The following is a 19,957-nucleotide window of genomic DNA, read 5'->3' on the forward strand; positions in this document are numbered from 1 at the left end:
TACCCAAGCCAGGTACCTATTGCAGTGTCTTGATCCCCCAGTGTTTTCCTGACAGCAACAGGAGCACTCCTCACACCTTCCTGTAAAAACAGATATGGCTAGAGAATGGCATTTCAGTATCTGTTGATGTCATGAATAACATAACGTATGTGTCAAATTTGTTGGACAAGGGAATGTTGATTCAGGAACACTGATAATGGTAATTTACAAAATGAAAATATTTATTTTATGTAATTGCATATTATGAGATAGCATACAGTGTAATGTGTAGTACGGTATTGTAAATATAGTAAATAACTTATAGTATTATAAAATAATATATGTATGTATCACTGAATTAAAGTCATTAAGTGATTTTGACCAAGAGTGGGAGATCCAAGAGCAGCCATTATTGATTGCTTACTTAGAAAGCCTTGATTGCAGAAAACTACAGCTGCATTACTGCAGCCCTTCATCATTCCCCCTGAGAATGCAGTATATATATCTGCTTCAGCTTTTCTACTGTCTCCCCTGAAACATTTCCCAGACTAAATGAGGGTGGGGGACAGAAAACTCCTTGTCATCACTTAAACCCATCTTGTGGGAGTCATCTACGTGATACTTTCTGTGTTTCTTCAATTTCTCTCTCTTTTTTTTTCTTTTTTCTTTTTTTTTGAGTTTTCATTGACATCTCTCAAAATCACATTTTAATGTATCTTTTATTTCTGCCTTTGCATTATGACCAATAACTGCATATTTCACCACACTATATCCTAAATTGAAGTACATAAATATTTTAGAAGTAGCTGTGACAGTCTCTGGACCAGTCTCTAACACTTACTAGAAATGTGTTATTCTCTGCTCATTTTTACTATCACCCATTGATTATCTTAAAATATTCTAAGAATGCTCACTGCTGTTTCCTGCTGTGATTCCCCTTCACTCCCTCAATGCCAAGTGTCCACAGTTGCTCTTCCACATGGCAGCAATGTATTAGCACTAAGGTAGGCACCTGCACAGTTAAAATGTATTACTTACCTGCAGGGTAAGAGCTGTACCACCTCATCTCATCTGTGGATTGTCACAAAGGTGGTTTGTAACATTGTCATGGTTTAAACCAGAATGTAGCCCCCACGGATTGAGATAAGAACGGTTTAATAGCTAAGGTATAACATAAATCACTACTGCCACTACTACTACAAATAATAATGATACAACAAACAACAAGTGAAGAGAATACAACACCCCACCAGCCACCGACCCATAACTCACTCCACCCTGCCCGGCCAAGCACCGCGTGCTCCCTCCTCCATCTTCCCCCCCCAGAGCTCCCCCCCTCCAGCTCTCTCTCCCAGTTGCATCCTGGGCATCACGTGCTATGGTATGGAATACCTCATTGGCTAGCCTGGGTCAGGTGTCCTGTCTCTCCTTCCTCTCGGCCTCCCCTCCTCCTCGGCAGAGCACATGCTCAGAAAAGGCCTTGAACAAAAACACCCTCAAAACACGCTCGCTATCAAGCAACCGCTCCCAGCCTGAAAGTCAAAACACAGCACTGCACCAGCTACAAGAAGGAGAAAAAATGACTGCTACTGCTCAACCCATGACAAACATGCACTCAGCAACCAACACAAAAAAAGAAAGGTTAAGACCCTCCAGCTATGCTTTTAATCTTCTTATTTCCTGTAACATCTACATGGAAGACTGTTGTTTCTGAGAAGCCTCATGTTGTGATCTTCCCCACTAATACAGCACATTAGCAGCACGCATTGTGAGATGAGATAAATGATGCGTTGAACTTTAACCTAGGGAACTGAATAACTCTTACTACTTGAATTTCATACTACATCCCTTCAGGGAAGGAGGATAACGTTTTTATTATAAAAATAAATGAGTATTCACTGTCTCGCATTGGCATCCAGCATCTCAGTCAGCCACAGAAACAGACAATCTGAGCTCCTTTTGCCACATATTTAGATTCAGTGATGCCCATTACTGATTTCAAAGACTGAGGCTAATCCAAGTGATAAATGCCACCCTAGCACAGTGGACACAGTGCAAAATGAGCAAATCTGAAAAATGCATGCTCCTTGAAAAGGAAACACAGGGCAAAACCCCAAAAGATTGACCAATTATGCTGAAACAAAGCTATCTCTATGCAAGCTTAAAGGTAGTTGGCTAGCTGTAGAGCAATTACATTAGGAAAGAAAGCAGAAATGAAATCAGAGCTGAAATAATATGAGAAAACAGAAGTAGAAATAAAACCAGCCCAAGTCAATGCAGAATTGTTGCTCTGTGTGAAAATTTCCATGTCAAATAATTTCTCATGATAGACATTTTCCTATAAAAGATTATGATTTTTGTGCTCCCTCAGAAGCGTGCATCTTCTTCACCTCCAGCTGCTGCAACAGCTCCTAGGGAAAATCAATTACAGTGCCACTGATGTAGGATCTGCAGTGCACTGCTCCACTCTTTCCTTTATTGATAAATGTCTGGAATGAGCTTTTCCATGTGCCCATCTGGATACCTGCTTCTCTGCAATCTCACCTGCAACTCAGTCTGTGCCTAGCAATTTCTAGTGTGTGTTTGGCTGACACTGCTGTAATGAGGACATGTTGGACAAAGTCATTGGACACCCACCTAAACGTCTGCTACTGTATTCATTCTCTTTCTAGTTTATCCTCCAAGTCTGGAGAGCTGGGTGGCCTCCCTGGCCCTCTTTCCTGCTCCTTTGTGTGCAGTGAAGTGCATTCTCCCCCATACCCTACATGGCCATGGAGGACTTCCTTAGGAATCTGTGCACTGGCTGCTCCTGACCTCTTCCTCCTCCATTTGATCCCTTATGTCTCTCTTGTCATCTTCTGACTTTTCCCATCTTCCTCAGGGAGGTAGCAGGGAGGGAAGTAGCAGAATGGCCACAGGACTTTGCAGAGCCAACAACACAGGGGTCCCTGGCAGCTGACTGAATCAAATACAGCACAGTGGTACTGTACCACCACATGAAGGGGGAGGTCAGACTGGGATGCAGGGAGGTGGAAGTAGTTGTCAGTGTGACATTTGGCAGCTCTGTAAACCAGGGTACATGAAACAGTCTCTGTAAACCAAAGGGAAAGGGGATTGGTAAAGTATTCTCCCCACCTGCAAGCATAATTTCCCTGTTAGGAGCTACCTCACATGACCACCACCAGCTTTACATTACAACCAGTCTTACGCTGTGTCTGAAATCCACACCTGGTTGTCAAAATGAAAGTCACGCTCTCAGTATTGGGAGCCAGGATAGGGTAGTTGAGAGAAAAGCTCTTGTATGTTCCCCATATTAGGCTGCCTCCACCAGCCGTGTTTGAGAGCTTCGGTTGATGAAGGTGCCGCCTTTCATTTCCATTTGTAAATCTGTTTCTGACTGTATGAAATATTGCTGTTGGTCATTTCCAGCACCACTGCCCTCCCACCATTCATTGCCATTGGCAGCTGCATGGACTGAGGGCAATCTGTCAGATTGGATTCTACAGCAGCAGTTTACACCCACCTTTGGAAAATCAGCCTGCCAACACCCTTCAGGAGCTCAGAGAGGCCTGTTGGGTGCCTCCCACCTGAGGAAGGCAAAATCATGGACACTAATACTATGCACATGCTCATGCTTTACATTTAGAGATGTATGGGCCCCTCAGGCTTTGGTAGGTGCAGGTGAATGACCCACTCCAAAGGGCTGCACATCTCAGGAGGACCCCCTGTTGGGAACTGCATTGCCTGGGACATCCTCTTTCTCTTTCAGCCTCTTCAGAGCTCTTGGGTGATCACTGATCAGCCAATTCTGCCTTCAATTTCATTTATGACACTTTGATTTCATTTACACTCAAGGCATATTAATTTCCTTAGTTTATCTATATAGTAGAGAAATCGTGATTCCCACCCCTGGCTGTCCTTCCCGCTACCTCTAACATCATTATTAAGGTTTGCAAGGAAATCTTTTTATGGTTCATTCACTAAAGAGCACCTGTATTCCAATGTGACATTTTGTCACTACAGATATCAAAAAAAACAGTGTGTTTTATAGTCTTGCCTTTAACTCTGCCTCCACAATAAAGAAGAATGCTACTGGGTTTAAAAAAAAAATGCTTGCCTCAGAATTCCTTATTCAAGGATAGCAGCTTCATGATACAGAGAGGCAAATTAAGGACATACTTTACACAATTAGAAAACATCTATTACATAAAGCTAAAATTGAAGCTAAAATTACATTTTTTTAGTGACTGCATTTCATGTGTTGGCATCACCCCTCGGTGAGCTCTCAGAATGTGCTGCCCTGTGGAAATCTGAGTGACATCTCAGCTTAATCTTTAAACTTCCAGCACTATCTGCCTAACAGACCAAATTAATCTATGTAATTTCTATAATTGTTATTACAAAAAAGAAAAAAAAAAAAGAAAAAGGAACGAAAAATAAGACTCAGGAGGAACACAATCAGACTTTATAAAGAGCTCCAAGGTTACAACATTCTTTATGGAATAAATGATCCATCCATTCAGCTGGGAACAGTGTAATGGCAAGGGATAGCATAGCTAAAACTTCAAGAAAGCATTTCTAACAATAATTGGAGATGTTTATGATCTACAAAAGCCCTGAATAACACTATGGACAAAAATATTCATTTCCCTGTTGTGCTCCATTCTTTTATTTGATACTGACTATCCTCCCTATTGAACACACAACACAGGTGGTCACTGCATTTGACAAAACCTAATCTCTAGGTTAGAGGTTAGGGTTTGATGCTTTCTTTTGCCATAAGATGAGCTTTGCATCTCAGGGGAGTTATCTGGGGCTAGATTTATAAACAAATCTAGAGCTCTTACTCCGTTTAGCTGGAGCAGTTCACCTATGTACCCACACACAATCAGCTGCAGTCATCAACCTCTGTCTTCAGGTGGGAAACATAGGGCCAAGAAAGGATGCACAAGCCTCTGCAAGCAGCTTGCAGAGTTTTCTGTGCTTTCTGAAATGGCTTTCTTTTGAATACAAAAACAGTTTAAAAATTTTCAAGTCCGCTGCTGGTGTCTCCAAGAAGTTTGGGATTCACTGGTGTAGGGAACTGGTTCTAGATCACCATCCCTTTCTGCACTGCCCTTTAAATTACTACCTAGAATAAAGATTCCCAGACTAAAAAGGATAACCTCAGTTCGCATTGTGGTTATTCAAATTAAAGCTGAGAGAACTACAGTGATATCTAATATTTGTGTCAGGGCACAGGGAGAGCACAAGAGTTTTTGGGCTGAAAAAGCAGGTCAAATTTGTAAAAACTTTGCAAGCTTGCATAAAAAATTCTGACAACTCATTTCTTTTGTAATATCTTTGTAGGTGCTTGGTGCTGTTTGTGTGCCTGGCTGTTCTGCTCATCTGGATAGTGCAGCCCATACAACTTCAACCATTTGCATTGCAAGAGAATCAACAGATGGCAAGTGATTGAAGCATAAGAAGATTAACTTTATAGGTAATATGTGCACAGTGTTGGCATCACAAAATCTTCAATGATGAGCTTTACCATCAGAAGAGAACTCAGGAACAAATTAAAATTCAATATTAATTAATGTACACAGCCATAAGACAGAGAAATACAAATATTTAATTGCAGGTGAAAAAACTGGGATGCTGGAGAAGTTAAAGAGGCTTCTTAAAGATGTCAGCATGAGGTGCTGTATTTGTTGTATTTACTTTTTTTTTTAACAGCTACATGTGTTCCACACAAGTGCTGTTTCCAATGGCTCTTAAACTTGTTTGGAATTTGTCAGGAAAGTAAGGGCTCTTACTACAACCCATCTCATCAAAAGAAAAGCCTGAGCTGCACTCCTTTTCTTTGGTGGATTCTAAATAAGAATGCATATGACTGCCTTGAATGTGTTCCCCCTGAATTAGAACAAAGTCCCAGAGAGCTTCCAATAATATCTGATAACTTGACATTTGTGGGGGAAAAGCATATCCCTTCAGAAGTTAACCTAATGATTAATTAACTTATCTGTTCTAAAGAGGCAAGTTATACATTATAAATAATACTCCTATAAATATGCTTGAAATATAGAATATATTCTATCAAAATGTCCCTAGTTTAATTTGCAGCCAGTTCACTGAGCTAGATGGAAACTCCTGATGCTGTACTACTTCCACCTATACCCTTGGTGATGGTTATCTAAGTATATACACCATGGCTGTGAGTTGTGTTTTATTCACTGCTCTCAGAGCATACTCTCCTAAATAGTGCATGTTGCTTAGTGACTTTGTTCCTAACATACTTAGAAACTTGCATTAAGCTATGTGGAAACATGGCTTATTTGCTTGTACAGTATGCTGGTTTTGAAGCTTTTCCTTGTCTTTATTTATTAATTTCATATTTTTGTGTCAGAAAACTTCAGCATAGGATATTTGGGTTTTTATTTTTCCTTTCCTGAACAACACAAAAAGCATTAAACAGCATAGGGGTGAAAACAGGCTTCTGAGGAAGCCTAAAAAGACTCTTTCCATCCAGAGAAAAATTATTTTCTGGTGACCTATCAATTAGCCAGTATTAACGTGTTTCATACCAGTGGTATAGTTTTAGCTTTGCAGTGAATTTGCTAGGCAATCACACATGGAATGTGAGAGGGGAATAACAGTGCACTGAATGGCGTGCCCAAGTTCATACTGGTTAATGGGCATGCCTTTCTCAAGGATCACAGCAATAGCTCAGCTTACTTTAGAAAAAAAAATGCTAATTATGTGCAGATATATAGCGTCACAGTTTTTCAGGTAAATTTATAAAGGCTTGAAGGAGATGATGGCCTTTTCATATTTGTTCAAATACTCTCACACTTCCTGCTACTGAGGTGGATAATGCCAAAGCAGATTTCTGCACTGTATTATGGAAAAAAGGCTTTGCCAAAGCTGTTGATGAGCTATGACATGACAAAAAATATAAAGAGTACTTCAAAATGTGTGACATGCTTTCAGCCAGACATCAGAGTTTTCTTGAATCTGCTTTAGAATTTCCTCTGGTGACAGACAAACTGAGACACTACCTGCTTCCCAGGGATGTTACAAGTGAGATGGGAAGCCTAAAAACATTTTTAACTCAAAATTGCCACTGTGAGATTAAAGATTATCTTTCTGGAATAAACCTCTACGTTAGAGGTTAAGATCTGATGCTCTCTTTTGCCACAAGATGAGCTTTGCATCTCAGGGAATTACCTGGGGCTAGATTTACAAGCAAATTTAGAGCTCTCACTCCCTTCAGTGGGAGAAGTTCACCTATGTACCTTGATAAAACTGCTCCTTAACCTTAGCATGCCACTGTTCCCTGCATCAGCAAAAATGTATTGTACCATCTCTTCTTTTTCATCCTGCCTACTGATGCTCAGAGAAGTGGTAGGTGCGTCCCCTCTCACCTCACACTACCATAGTCTGCACAGTGCTGCACGCTGAGAGTGAGGATCAGGTGTGGAAGGCAAGCACATCCACTGGTGCCTCAGCAAAGATAAAGTACAGAAAATTCAGGAACTGGCTTATTTCAGCTGCCAGACCTTTCTGGGCAGCCCTTAGTAGCCTGAAGCCTTCCTTAACCGGACAGCAGAGGAAGGCTTACGGTTGCTTAACAGAGCTGTAGTGGCATAAGGGTATCCTCAGCATATGGCTAAATGTAACTCACAAAGTGCCACCGTGTTTATTGTAAAACTCATGTGCAATCTTTAATCTACTCTTGTGAAGGAAGTGTTTCTCATTTTGCTAGCTACCTAGGGCTTCTCTTGAACAAAAACTGCCCCTCACAACAGTTTGTGGGCCATATTTGTGAGACAGATGTGGTTCAGACTTCAGAGTAAAAGGTCACTTAACCATCCCACCTATCAGAACTGGTAAAAGAGACACAACTATTCTGACATACTATATGGCCTTTGTTTCCTGATGACCTATGCAAATATTCACCATTTGTTTGTTTGTTTGTTATTCTTACCCTAGGGCTTCTAACCATATTTACCACCAGGAGGGAGCTGCAGCAAAAGAAATTGCTGCATAAACAATGGTGCATTTCAATATTTACTTTAAACTCTGCTTCAGTCCTCTTTGATTGAGACTATTTCACAACAGCATTCCTTGTATTTAAACAGGTTTACACAATTTAACACTTGCTAAGAGTCAGGTAAATTAAATTCTGTTTCACATGGTTGCATAAAGATAAAATTTCTTGGCAACAGCCTGTTTTGTTTGTTGATTTGGCTGAAGCAGATAGCATGACAAAAATACTGAACAAGAACATTTTAACTTTAATACTTGTAATGGATAGAAGCCAGACAGTGAAATAATATTTTTCTTTATTTTTTAGTACTCCAGTTTTTTTGATGAGGAAAAGGTTGGTTGGTTACAGGGCTGTTGCTGAAGTTAATTCTAAGTAATAACCGCTTAAAGCAGCTAATGTTCTTCCATAAATTTTATTTGGTGCAGAGAGGAAACCAAGAGTTTATTACCATACAAGCAAAGCAGACCAAAGCCTACCATCCGGACATACCACTCTAACAAACACCACCTCCAAGTGCAGCTGCCATTTCTGATATGCATTAAGTCTGTTATTAGAAGGAATTTGTGGTGGTGATGCTGGTGGTAGTCTTGGAAGTTGGCTCAGATATGTGTGGGGCCTCACATTAGGTCCCACACTGATGACAATTGCTCACTTTTTAGTGATAGCTCTGAGTTCACTACATGGTATCCATTTTATTACAGAGAAACTGTAAGATTCCTGGCCTAGAGCTCAAAGTATTGGTGCCTTGTTACTGCTGGTCAGCACTTTTTTTCCCTCATGGAAGACTTTGATTCAGTGCCCAACAGAGATTTGTGATTCTTAGGAAAAAGAGGGAACAGGAGAAATTGGGTTTTATTCTTACTGTCCTCAAAGCCAGTGGCTCAAAAGAACTGGAGAGTTTTTGATACTACAGCCATAGGAAAGGGAAAACCTAGAGTTCCAGAAAAACAGAAAGAAAACAAAAAGAGAAATCCATCATTCCCATGATTTGTTTTGGAGATTTGCTTTCAGTTCTCACACACATCGCAAGGATAAGCTCTTTACACAAAGATAAGCACAAGAACTACTCTTCAGCATAGTAGGAGATATGGTGGGCATCTACCAAAGAAGCTGATGCTCTAGGCTGCTGATCTCCCAGGAGCTGTCTGTGAGTGGGTATCCTTTAGGAGGCAAGATTTTGCAGATGGTGCTTTAGCTTTTGCTAGTTTCTCTTTTGGCTACATTGAAACTTCACAGAGCACAGTTCTGGAGCACTGATGGCAGACCAGCTTGCTAGCAATTCAGTGGTACCTCTGTTAATAATCACTAATTGGCCCCTGCGAAGCTGATGATGTTATATATTTGATGAGGAAACCTAGAGGATGTTGAACTCAGTTTGTATGAACTGGCTGACTAACCCTTCAGATGCCTTTCTTCTGAGATACTAACACATTATTTAAACCAAATGCTGTGAGCACCTACTTTTCAAATATTGAGGCAACTCACCCAGGACACCTATTTTCTGTTTTGTGTTTACCTACCCGATCTCAGTCAGTGTGTGAGCTCCCAAGCACCAGTGAGAAACACAATCACAGGGAACATACAGAATGATATTTTTATCATTACACACACAAAAAGCTAAAACTATGATCTGGCAGTGACTTTAGCAGCCCTTTCAAAGTCTCCCATTGTCATACTGGACATGTATGTGCTTGTTTAGGTGCACATGTTGATGGCAGAGAGAGCATGTGGGTGCAGATAGACAAGGACATACGTGTTCTTTCACAAGCAGGCTATAAACAGCAGGTAAAAAGCCACAAGGCAATTCTGCAGTATTTTGTCTTTTGAGCAGGAACTTTTAGCCCACAGACATCAGAGAGCAAAGATAGGTACACAAGAAAGTTACACTAAAAAATCCAGTCTCAAATCCCACCTGCTATTGGATGCAGAGAACACACAGGTGAAATAAATCAAAACTTGACCTGCTCTGCAGTAGCAGTCTTTCTGCTTCAGAAAACTCTCAGGAAATTTCTTTGTGTTGGCTAAAACTAACACTGTTGTTTAAATGTTACATCTGTAAATTTTCCAGGTTGATAACAGGCTGCTGTCACCACACAGATCTTGCAACACAACGGAAGCACAACCTCTCTGCATATTAGGACACTTTCTGCTTGTTCACTTATTTACCTGGGATTGGTAAGCTTTTAAAAACTGTCTTTGTTTTAATCAATGCTGAAATCTAGATCAAGTAGTGCTGAGGAGGTATGGTGGATGAGCCTTCCTCTCTCAAGAATTCTTTGGCTCTGTTGTAGGTTTAGGTTTTTTGCTGTTTTCTGCTTTTTTGTTGTTGGTTGGTTGGGGCTTTTTTGGGAGAAGTGGTGTCTGTTTCCTTTTAATGAAGCTCCCATAAGAATCTTTATCACAAAGGCTATGTAAAATTTTGGCATCTAAACTATGGATTTCCATGGCATAAATACTTGTTTACATGAAGGGTCACACACCATTTTGTCTACTTGAAATGTTTTTTCTCTGCATAATACCTTAATCTTAAAAAATACCAACACCCTGATATCTCTGTCTGTCTCCAAGTACCCACCTGAGCACTCTGAAAACAAATGTTTGTACTAGAGCTGAGACACCTTGTCAGGTTAAGTCTGAAGCAATGCAGTTACAGCCAACCAGAGAATACACAGGTATCAGGTTTAAAGTTCATAACCAGAAAACAGCTTCTGACTTGAAGCAGAGAAGATGGTGGCAACCACACAAGTGTCTGGAAACTTGTGCTGGAATAAGGATTGCAAGATAGTGCCAACTTATTGTCTTAGCACAGGGTAACAAGTGAAAGGTTTTTGCAGTTATGGGTGCAGGGTGGGGGAAAGATTGCTATGCAGGACGCAATCCCATTAAGAGTCAAGAGTCCCCCTTTCTGTGAGGGAAAAAAAAAATAAAGAAGTAACATTTGATTCCATAGCAAGGAAAGGTCATCCTTTAAAAGGATTATAGCAAAGCAAGGAACAACTGAACCACAAATATAGATGCTCTCAGTTACTGCCAAGAGAGAGGCTTAAATATGCTTTTGGTCTTATCTGGCATGATGGCTCTCATTGTGGTACATTAACTATGAATCTATGTAAGGAATTTAAATTCCCAAGCCACTCCCAGCAAAACAAGCTAATCAACTTTCTCCATAATTGACAATGATGAGAAGAGGATGCCCTCTTCAACCTGTGCCTTTCTGCAGCAAGGTACATGTCAACAACATATTTAGTGCTAGAGAGTATCTATCTTCTGCTCTAATCTGTTCCTCAGGAGAAATCTTAGCTCAAGTTTTATGGGAAATCATAGGCAAAGATGGGTTTATTATGGCCATGGATAAGCAATTGATAAGGTTTCAAAAAGCCTCTCATAAAACGAATGGTCTTGGGAAGTTATGAATACATCTAGGAAATCAAGCGAATGAATGACCCTAATCCATAACTGGAGCCAAATCATGACATTTGAAAATATTTTTACCCATCCCTGTGGTGTCGGTTGATGGCAAATTTTATTTCTGGTTTAATATCAAACACCTTTATCATTTCATGCGATTAGGAAATCCCATAAATACAGCTTTAACTATACCCATTGTCTTGAAAGGCATTCTTACAGAGGAGGACTTATTTACTTTTCTATTCATTCACCAGGGCCCCCAAATAACACCAGGCAGGAAGCTTCAAAGGGAGTTTAGAAAGGTAAATAAGTTGATTTTTCTTTTCCTATGTACAGAGTCCAGATTTATCACTGCAGAACCTGGAAACTAAAAATGGAAACAGTACTGGCTTGTGGGTTAGTACTGTTTCCATTAGTGCAAACACCAAGCAAACAAAAATATGGCTTAGAAGATCACAGATACGTGACTGAGATTTGAGTATGTGTGCTAAGAATAAGTTAACTGATTTGGGGAAAAGTGTTAAATGAGCACAAAAGGAGAAAGTTCAGGTCATGCTGACATTAAATACCTGAAAAGGACAGTAAAATCCTTATTATTGAAGCTTGAAAAGACATAAAGTCAAGAGGAAACCGTGAATACTAATCAAGGCAGTTAAATAGTATCAATATGAGTCATGGAGATTAGGAAAGTGGTATGCTTTCCCCACCCCCCCACCCCTCACCTCCAACCTAAAATCAAATTTGATAAAAGCTAATTCATGAAATGAAATCATTTAAAGTATCAAAAAATATCACTGGAGAGGGAAATACAGGGTGCTTGCATATGACAGAAAAACATGGTCATTACCCTTCAATTGAGCTGCTTCGCTGTGTGTCTAAAGCATTATGTTAAATTACATCCCTGGAGTACTAAATAAGTCACCAGACAGCCATTACAACATGAATTTGGTGAGTTGTCTGAATAGGTGTAAATCCAAAGCGAGCTCTGTGTCAGTGGAACGAGCCTGCAGTCGTAATTGGCTTAGATTCCTGCACCCGTGCTTCTGTGCTCAAGCCACTGCACCAGTTTCTTCTTAAATCTGAATATTTTCAATGGCTCTCTGGGGAAGTTTTCTAAGGAAGCTGTTTTTGAGGGAGCTGATGGCAAGGCAAAATTATTCCCTATAAAGTTCTTTACAGGGTTCATTTACTCCCACTATTGCAATAACCAATGACATTCTCCTGATACCAAAACAAAAGCATTTACTATTGCTAAAAGTCTCTGGGCTCTATTTCAATTATTTTATCTTGGGTACATCACTATTAAAAACAATTTTTCCACAGGACATTTCACAAGGCCATGACATGTGAAAGCCCTTTTCAGCACATAGATATAAAAGCAATTTATTCTGCAGCTGTAGTGGCTTCAAAGCTTTATTTAAAAGTTGGGACCTTAAATTTCCCATTTATTTGAAATTTGATATGTATTTCACTTTCAGTTAGTGCCTACTGCTGCAGCTAACAAAAGGAAGAAATCATTCAAAACCAAGGGCTTAGTGATTTAGCAAATCTGATTGATGAATCCTGGAACATATAACCTTAATTACCTTCTATGATATTTTAGAATCTGAAGCTATTGTTGGATGACGTTTGTGGATAAATAGTTTGGAGAAAAAAAAGGAAGAAAGCCCAAACCCCAGCTGTTTTCTGCATTCTCAGCCTCTAGGAGCAGATTGTGAGAATGATGAAAGTTACACAGATTGAACTTTATTCTGAATGAGATTATGAAAATATCACCTCTGTAGTTTAGATGTTCCTTTCTGTTAAGGAATTGCCAGAGTACATTCAGCTTAAGAAAAATTAAGATAAACTGAGTATCAGTATAATAGTTTATGCACAGCCCTTGATGGTCAGCTTGCCTCTACAACTTTTTAGCAGACTTCTCTACTGGTATAAAGTCACTCCTTCAAATTGGTAAATCCTCAGCTTCGTAGAGCTGTTATCAGTTTCCCACAAGCAGAAAAGGAAAAAGTTTCCAAAAAGCCAGTTGGAAGCAAAGGTTTATCAGTTCCTGGTACACCTCTCACTGTGCCTTCATTTGCATCATGGAGCAGCCTCAAAGTATGTCATGTGGTATGTTGTGTTTTTCTGCTTGTTTCTGTTAGTTTGTTTGGGGTTTTAATGAATGAGGGAAACTAAACAGTACACTCTAACTGGCAGTCTGTGGGACTAAGACAGGTGTTAGTCCAAAACCCAAGAGTTCAGCATCAGCTGTTCTGCTCTACAGATCTGTTCTGGTTCCCCTAACCTTCCTGCCAACACAGATATTGCCAAAATGCCACCTGTTCTGTACTTACTGCCTGTAAAAGTACTTTGTTCCCTTTTTGGTTAACCTGGTGCTGAGAGTCTCACTAGTTCATCTCTCCCCCGATTCTGAGCAACAGTCACAACTTTGCACAAGTTCCAGTTGCAGACTGCCTTTTGCTTGGCCAGCTAGTTGGCTTGACAATCCAGGAGATTACAGTCTCAATGTCCTGGCCCATGGCAATTCCCCAAAACCCTCCAAATTTCTGTGAAAGCTTATGGACATGTTTGCCAAGCCTTTAGTTGCATTCTTCTATGTTTCTGTTTCCACTTCTGTCTATCCTTGCTACAGCTTTGGTTGAAATCTTTGCCAAACCTCCTAGGTTAGTGCATTTTCTTTTTTGTGCTATCCCAGCATGGCAACACAATGCAAAGCATTTCATTTAGTTACACAGAACACTCTAGCTAAGGGCGATTTCAGCTGCACACAGATTAATTTTTGTGGAGAACAGAAAAACAAAGGGGAAACATTCACAGATCCCAGAACCCTTCTTTATTTGGAAGAATGGCTTTTAAATGAAGTCAAGCAGTATCTTGTTTTATCATTCATTTATTTAGCAAAGAAAGGAATGAATTCAAATACCCCACACAATGAACACATATCTATTCCCTGATATCAAGATGCAGATCTGCTTGTGAACAATTTTAAATGAATCTGTTTTCTTACTATTGAAGTCATCTTGTACTGTGCATGGATTTGTGCAGAAGCAATACATTTTGGGCTCAATTCTGTAAACACATTAAAATAAGTAACTTCTTACACCCATACCACTGAACTTGGTGTGGTTACTTACGTGACGAGTAAAATCATACTCAAGAGCCTAGCTTTTGCAAATTCAAATTTAGGCATCCAAATGACTATTAAACATGTGTCTCTCCAGGCTCACTATAGCGTTGAGCAAGAGACACAAGCCCTCACCAGGATGTAACTCTGTCCATCTAAGGATGTTCTCCCAGGTGAGACATAGAGGGTGCTGGTGGCAGCTACAATCACAAGTTAGTCGGATGCCTCAAGCAGAGCAAGATAAGCTTGGACCAAACTGTTTACGGAACTGATCTCATACAGCAAAGCCATTATGCATACAGTTAACTTCAGGAATGTACTTATGTTGTGCTGATTACAATAAAACTGGTCCCACATTTAAAAAAGTGATTATATTTGTTCCATAATTCTGAGGAAAAAAATATTGAAGCATTTATTCCCATTAACATTTTTGTTGCATCTGGGACCTCTTACTCTCTTTCCTGATTTCAACAGCCATATGGTCTGATGCTCTCAGAACTTTCTTCACTTAACCTAAGTGCTTTGGTAGCTCTTGATTTGTACATTGACATGGTATTTTTCCAGAGGTTACTGTGGAGCTCTGGTCAAGCTAACTAAATCCACAGTATCCTATACCCATCTGAGACTTTAATCAGTACTGCTTAATAGCCTGGAAATCAGTGCCATTTAAGCCCCATTCTTTCTCCCACTCCTAAGAAAATCCTAATCCTAGTAAAAAATCTCTTGATTAGTTTTAGCTAAATAACACTGCTCCAACAGCAGGTGACTGCAAATGGCTGGAAAAGCTTCCATGAAAAGTAACTTTAAATGACCATAAAGGTCATTAGACTCAAATCAAAGTACAAGATAAATCTGCAAGCACAGGAGTCCATTTTCTAAGAAACTAAGGAATGTGCACTGTGTATCAGACACAAAAATAGGCCCAAAATGTGCACTCAAACACAATTCTACTTTGACTTATCCAATGAAAGTATATAGTGTAAAGACTGGCAATCCTGCTTCCTCCTCACTCTATGTAACAGGCTTACAAAGAAACGGATTCACACAGAGAATTTTGATCTATCTGTCAAAATGTTTGCATTCAAAATAGAGAAATTTTAAAATTTATGCAATCAGTATAAAAGTGGTTTAGTAATATTAACTATTGGTGTCAGAGGTAATACAATTATTTATTGAAAAAAGATCACTTTATACAAGCAAAAGGTATTTAAGCACAGCATTTAATTGGCAAGGGAGTTGGTTTTCCCTTTCCAAAAAGAGAACAATGCTCTAAGAACCAAAATTTTCCCTTCTGCACATTTGAGAGCTCTTTTGGCTTAAACAAGATAAGGAGGAAAATGCCTACTCATTACATTTTTGGCAAAAGAAAAGTAAGAGCTTTCATGGGGAAATCTGATTTTCACTATAATATCTGTAGCCTGTTTAGGAAAAAAAAAGAAAAAGAAAAGCTAAATAAAATAAATTGAAAATTAAGAGACTGAAATTTGCTTTGCTCCATGTCTTAGGAAAGGCTGTATTAAACTACCTGGACAGCTGTGTAGAATTCCGAAGGTGAAAATACTGATATAGGCAGTGCATCTGGGGTCCTTGAGAATTACTTAAGATACAAATACCTAATGGCTTTAAAACCTGTTGTCTCAGAATCTAGCTTGACCGTGAGATCTTGCCATAAATTTTTTCTCATTGAAGTGCTATGAAATTTCCATGTTTACCCTGCTGATTTAGACACAGGTTTGAATATACCTGTACCTGCAATTTAGAGCAATGAAATTTAGGAAGCTAAATGGCAAAAAAAAGTTGAAAAGAAACACTTTCCTAACAATTTGGTATGGTGTTTAAATGGCATCTACATGGGAGTTGCTCAAAGGTCTGGAACACGTGAAATACTCCTTGGGGAGATGGAAGCATGAGCAGCCTGAGCATCTGCTAAATGCACCTCTATCTATGATCATGCAGACTTAACCTAGAGTATTATTACCGCATATATAACGCAAATCTAAAATATGTATCTATCCATGAAAAGAATGGAAAACAGATGACTGCAAAGATAGGCGTGCTTCAGACTACTGAAGAGTTAAAAAAAATAAAGCTAATTTCAGATAATTTTCATTTTAAAAGCTTAAAATAAAAATACATAATTCAAATATTTTTAAGATATTGGTCTCATAACTAATAGTCTAAATATAAAATCCATAAGCCAGAATAATGTGCTTTTAGTACAGGGCAGAGAGGAACAGTGTTGTGCATATCAGTGTATGTGCATGTGCTGCTTTTTCCTGGCAGTGGCAGCAATATAGATTTTATTTATCTTACTAAATGTAAAATTTTATCTTTTGGCATGGACAGAGTGATTCATGTACTGGACTGGTTATGATTCCAAGGGCTTTTTTTCCCTCTATCTGTTTCACTACATTTTCTTACCCAAGGCAATCAGCTAATTTCCTCCTGGAAAACCAAATCTAATAAACAGTAAAAAAAATCACAAATTATACAGAACCAGTATTATTATACTTTCTGGGGATGAACTGGTGTGAGGGTGGGGTGGTTTCTTTTGACAGAGAGGGAGAACTATTCAGCTGGAAAAAATGAGTGTCAGATCTTAATTATTTTCATAGATGCTAAATGTGCATTCATTTTGCTGCACAGCTTTTCAAAGACCACTTACTTTGCATTTTTTCATTGTACTGCAGAACTGAGATAGGAAGCATAGTGCTACATTCAGCTCTATCCCCATTCAAAAATGTTGCTCACTGCTACCATTAGAGATGGTGTTTATCCTTGCTCAAATCAATGCTCAAAATGCATTCTCGCATGATCAATGTTTCTTGGTACTTTTTGCCTTTTTTTATTGTGAATACTTATAATCTATACATGTTTTTCTCTATTTGCTTATCATAGTGTAACCTAATGATCAAGGACTCTAAACACAGAACGGAAACATTTCCACTCTGTTTCTCTTTGCATACATTCCTGGTACTCCAGTGTGATGATCTCTGCATCTAGCATGCTCAAAAAACTGAAAGCCCAATTCTTTACTCCTTAATATTAATTTTTAATTTCTTTTCATAAGCTTCTGAGAATAGCAAATACTGCCTTACTACTAAGTACTCTGGAAAATCTGACCCGAATCCCTGCCCTTTTTTTTTAGTTATACACCTGGAATTTCAGATACAAAAATAACAATGTCATGAATGTGGGTGAAGACAGACAGAACAAAGTAAAACGGCATAAAAATTCTTTGTGTTTCCTCACCTGCCACTAAAAAAGGAATTAAAACTGATAACTTAAAACTCAAACAGTATTTTAAATATTTACATCAATGAAGTTCAACAACATAATCACTTAAAATACCATAAGAATGTTCCTCTAGGGGCTGACTAGCGTGGTTGGACATGGCAGCAAGATGAGATGCTTTGCAAATACATCTGCGTTTTCTGAGCCAGCTTTGCTTGTCAGACATGTGCATATAAAATGAAAGCAAAAAGAGAAAAGCAGATCTATGTCTATGTATCCCCAAGAGCCTGAGATGGTACACAAGATGGTGCAGTCATATCTTTCCATGACCAGCCTGATGGCGAAGGCTACAGCAGAGTGAGGAATGGGTTCCCATTCACACACACCAAGGAAAGGAAGCCTGGGGAATGCCGTGACTTCTGCAAACCTACGTGCTGCAGCAAGGCTGTTTACTAACCATACACAGAAAAACCTTCCAGTGTGCCTTTCCTATCTGCCCTCCTCCCTTGGCCTCTGTGTGGTCCATGCCCTTCCAGACCCTCCCAAAAATTAAACTGAACTAGGTGAAGGCTTTATGTGAATGGGCGTAGCTCACAACTGGAAACCACTAACCCCGTGGCCTTCTGGGTTAATTACAAGTTTATATCCCTCAAGTACGTCCTTAGTGTCTGCACTCTGAACTGCAGCTGGAGTGATTTACAGGCCAGGAAGATCAGCCCTACAGATCCCAGAGCTGCAGAGCATTGCTAAACCAACACATTTCTTCTTGCTGTTCCCAGCACCCCGTGAGCTGTTTTTGGTGGTGTGACTGCACAGAGGACTCCCATGGCTAACAGCAGAGATCCCTTTTCAGACCTCATGGAAATAAAAGACAATATTTAAAAAGAAAGTTAGATTTGTACTCCTGGCGTAGATTTAAGGGGTAACATTGTGGGTTCTTTTAAAGCTCAGGAATTACTTGTTAGAGCAATCTGACTGGAAGTTAATGAAACTGAGTTGATGTGATGCAATCCTCATGAGTGGTCCAGCGACATCGAGGGATCTATAGCTGCATCCAACACTGAAGGCCAACCTTGCACTCTGCAAAGAAAACATCATGTCACAAGCAGGTGTTTTGGGCTTTTGGCAGCAATGGGACATTGATGGCTTGGATCGTGCTTGAAATGTCTCTGAACTTCATCTCTGAAGCCTCAATCACATGAGCAGTCAAGTAGCACAGGCCTTGGGGACTGGGGAGTTACAGGAGGCCAGAAAATACACAAGCCCATTAGTACTCATCATAATTATTGAAATCTGTAAAATAGGTATTAGAATAAGTCTTTGCAGTGAGATGTGGATTGAAGTATTTGTTTCTCTCCTCCAAAATCAGGTTGTTCTTGTTAAATGCCTGGGGACAAAAAAAAAAAGATAAGAAAATGGGAAGGACAGAGGAACCATAGCTACTAAGCACCCTTTCACCAAGTCAATTTTTGTGGCAAATATCTGAGTATAATAAATCAGTCAAAAATATATTAAGAAATATCAGCACATTTACAAAAACTTGCTTTTGCATCTATCTTTTTGCATACTAACATTCTTGTAAAAAGCAAGGCTACTCAATAAAGTAAATCCAGGCAATATCTCCCAAGTATTATAAAACTAATTTTACAATTAAAAATAATTTTAATCATACATATCCAGCTTTTCCTATTAGAATAATTTGCTCATTACCTTTTTACTTGGTAAGAATTTTTTTTTTACTGCATTAATTCCTTGATTTTCAAATGCAACATGTAGGAAAAATGTCTGAAGGTCTTAAGAGGGTAAATCTGGCTTTCTAAAAAGTGATGTGGGTATTTAGAATATGAATTATCAAAGGTTATTTTTGTTTCTGTAGCTATCCAGAGAGACAATTAGTGGAGTTTGGAAAACCTTTAAATTAGGTACCTATTCCACTACTGATTACAAAATTTTGTTGCCATTTTTAATGAAATTCTTAACAATTTCTTTAATTAGGAAGAAAAATGCAGACATTTAAAATTGGATTACCCAGGTAGGATTTAAGAAAAATCCTCATTTAAAAACATGCATGAATAAACTGTGTCATCTGAAGATACAGAAACAGGTATTTTCAGAATGCTCATCCTTTCTTAATTCAGTGTATCTGAAAAGCTATTCTAAAAGGTCAACAAAAAAAA

General features: G+C 39.1%; 1 protein-coding gene across 1 annotated transcript in view; it reads right to left on the reverse strand.

Annotated features, from left to right (window-relative positions):
- Nucleotides 1-14,232: 14,232 nt before the first annotated feature.
- SEMA5A (semaphorin 5A) overlaps nt 14,233-19,957 on the reverse strand; it is a 223,148-nt gene continuing 217,423 nt past the window's right edge. Inside the window, exon 21 of the mRNA XM_034062463.1 lies at nt 14,233-19,167. Within this exon, the coding sequence (XP_033918354.1) occupies nt 19,048-19,167 (120 nt within the window). The 3' untranslated portion in view covers nt 14,233-19,047. The remainder of the gene's footprint in view (nt 19,168-19,957) is intronic.

This window comes from Melopsittacus undulatus, chromosome 1 (assembly GCF_012275295.1).
Source record: "Melopsittacus undulatus isolate bMelUnd1 chromosome 1, bMelUnd1.mat.Z, whole genome shotgun sequence".
NCBI lineage: Eukaryota > Metazoa > Chordata > Aves > Psittaciformes > Psittaculidae > Melopsittacus > Melopsittacus undulatus.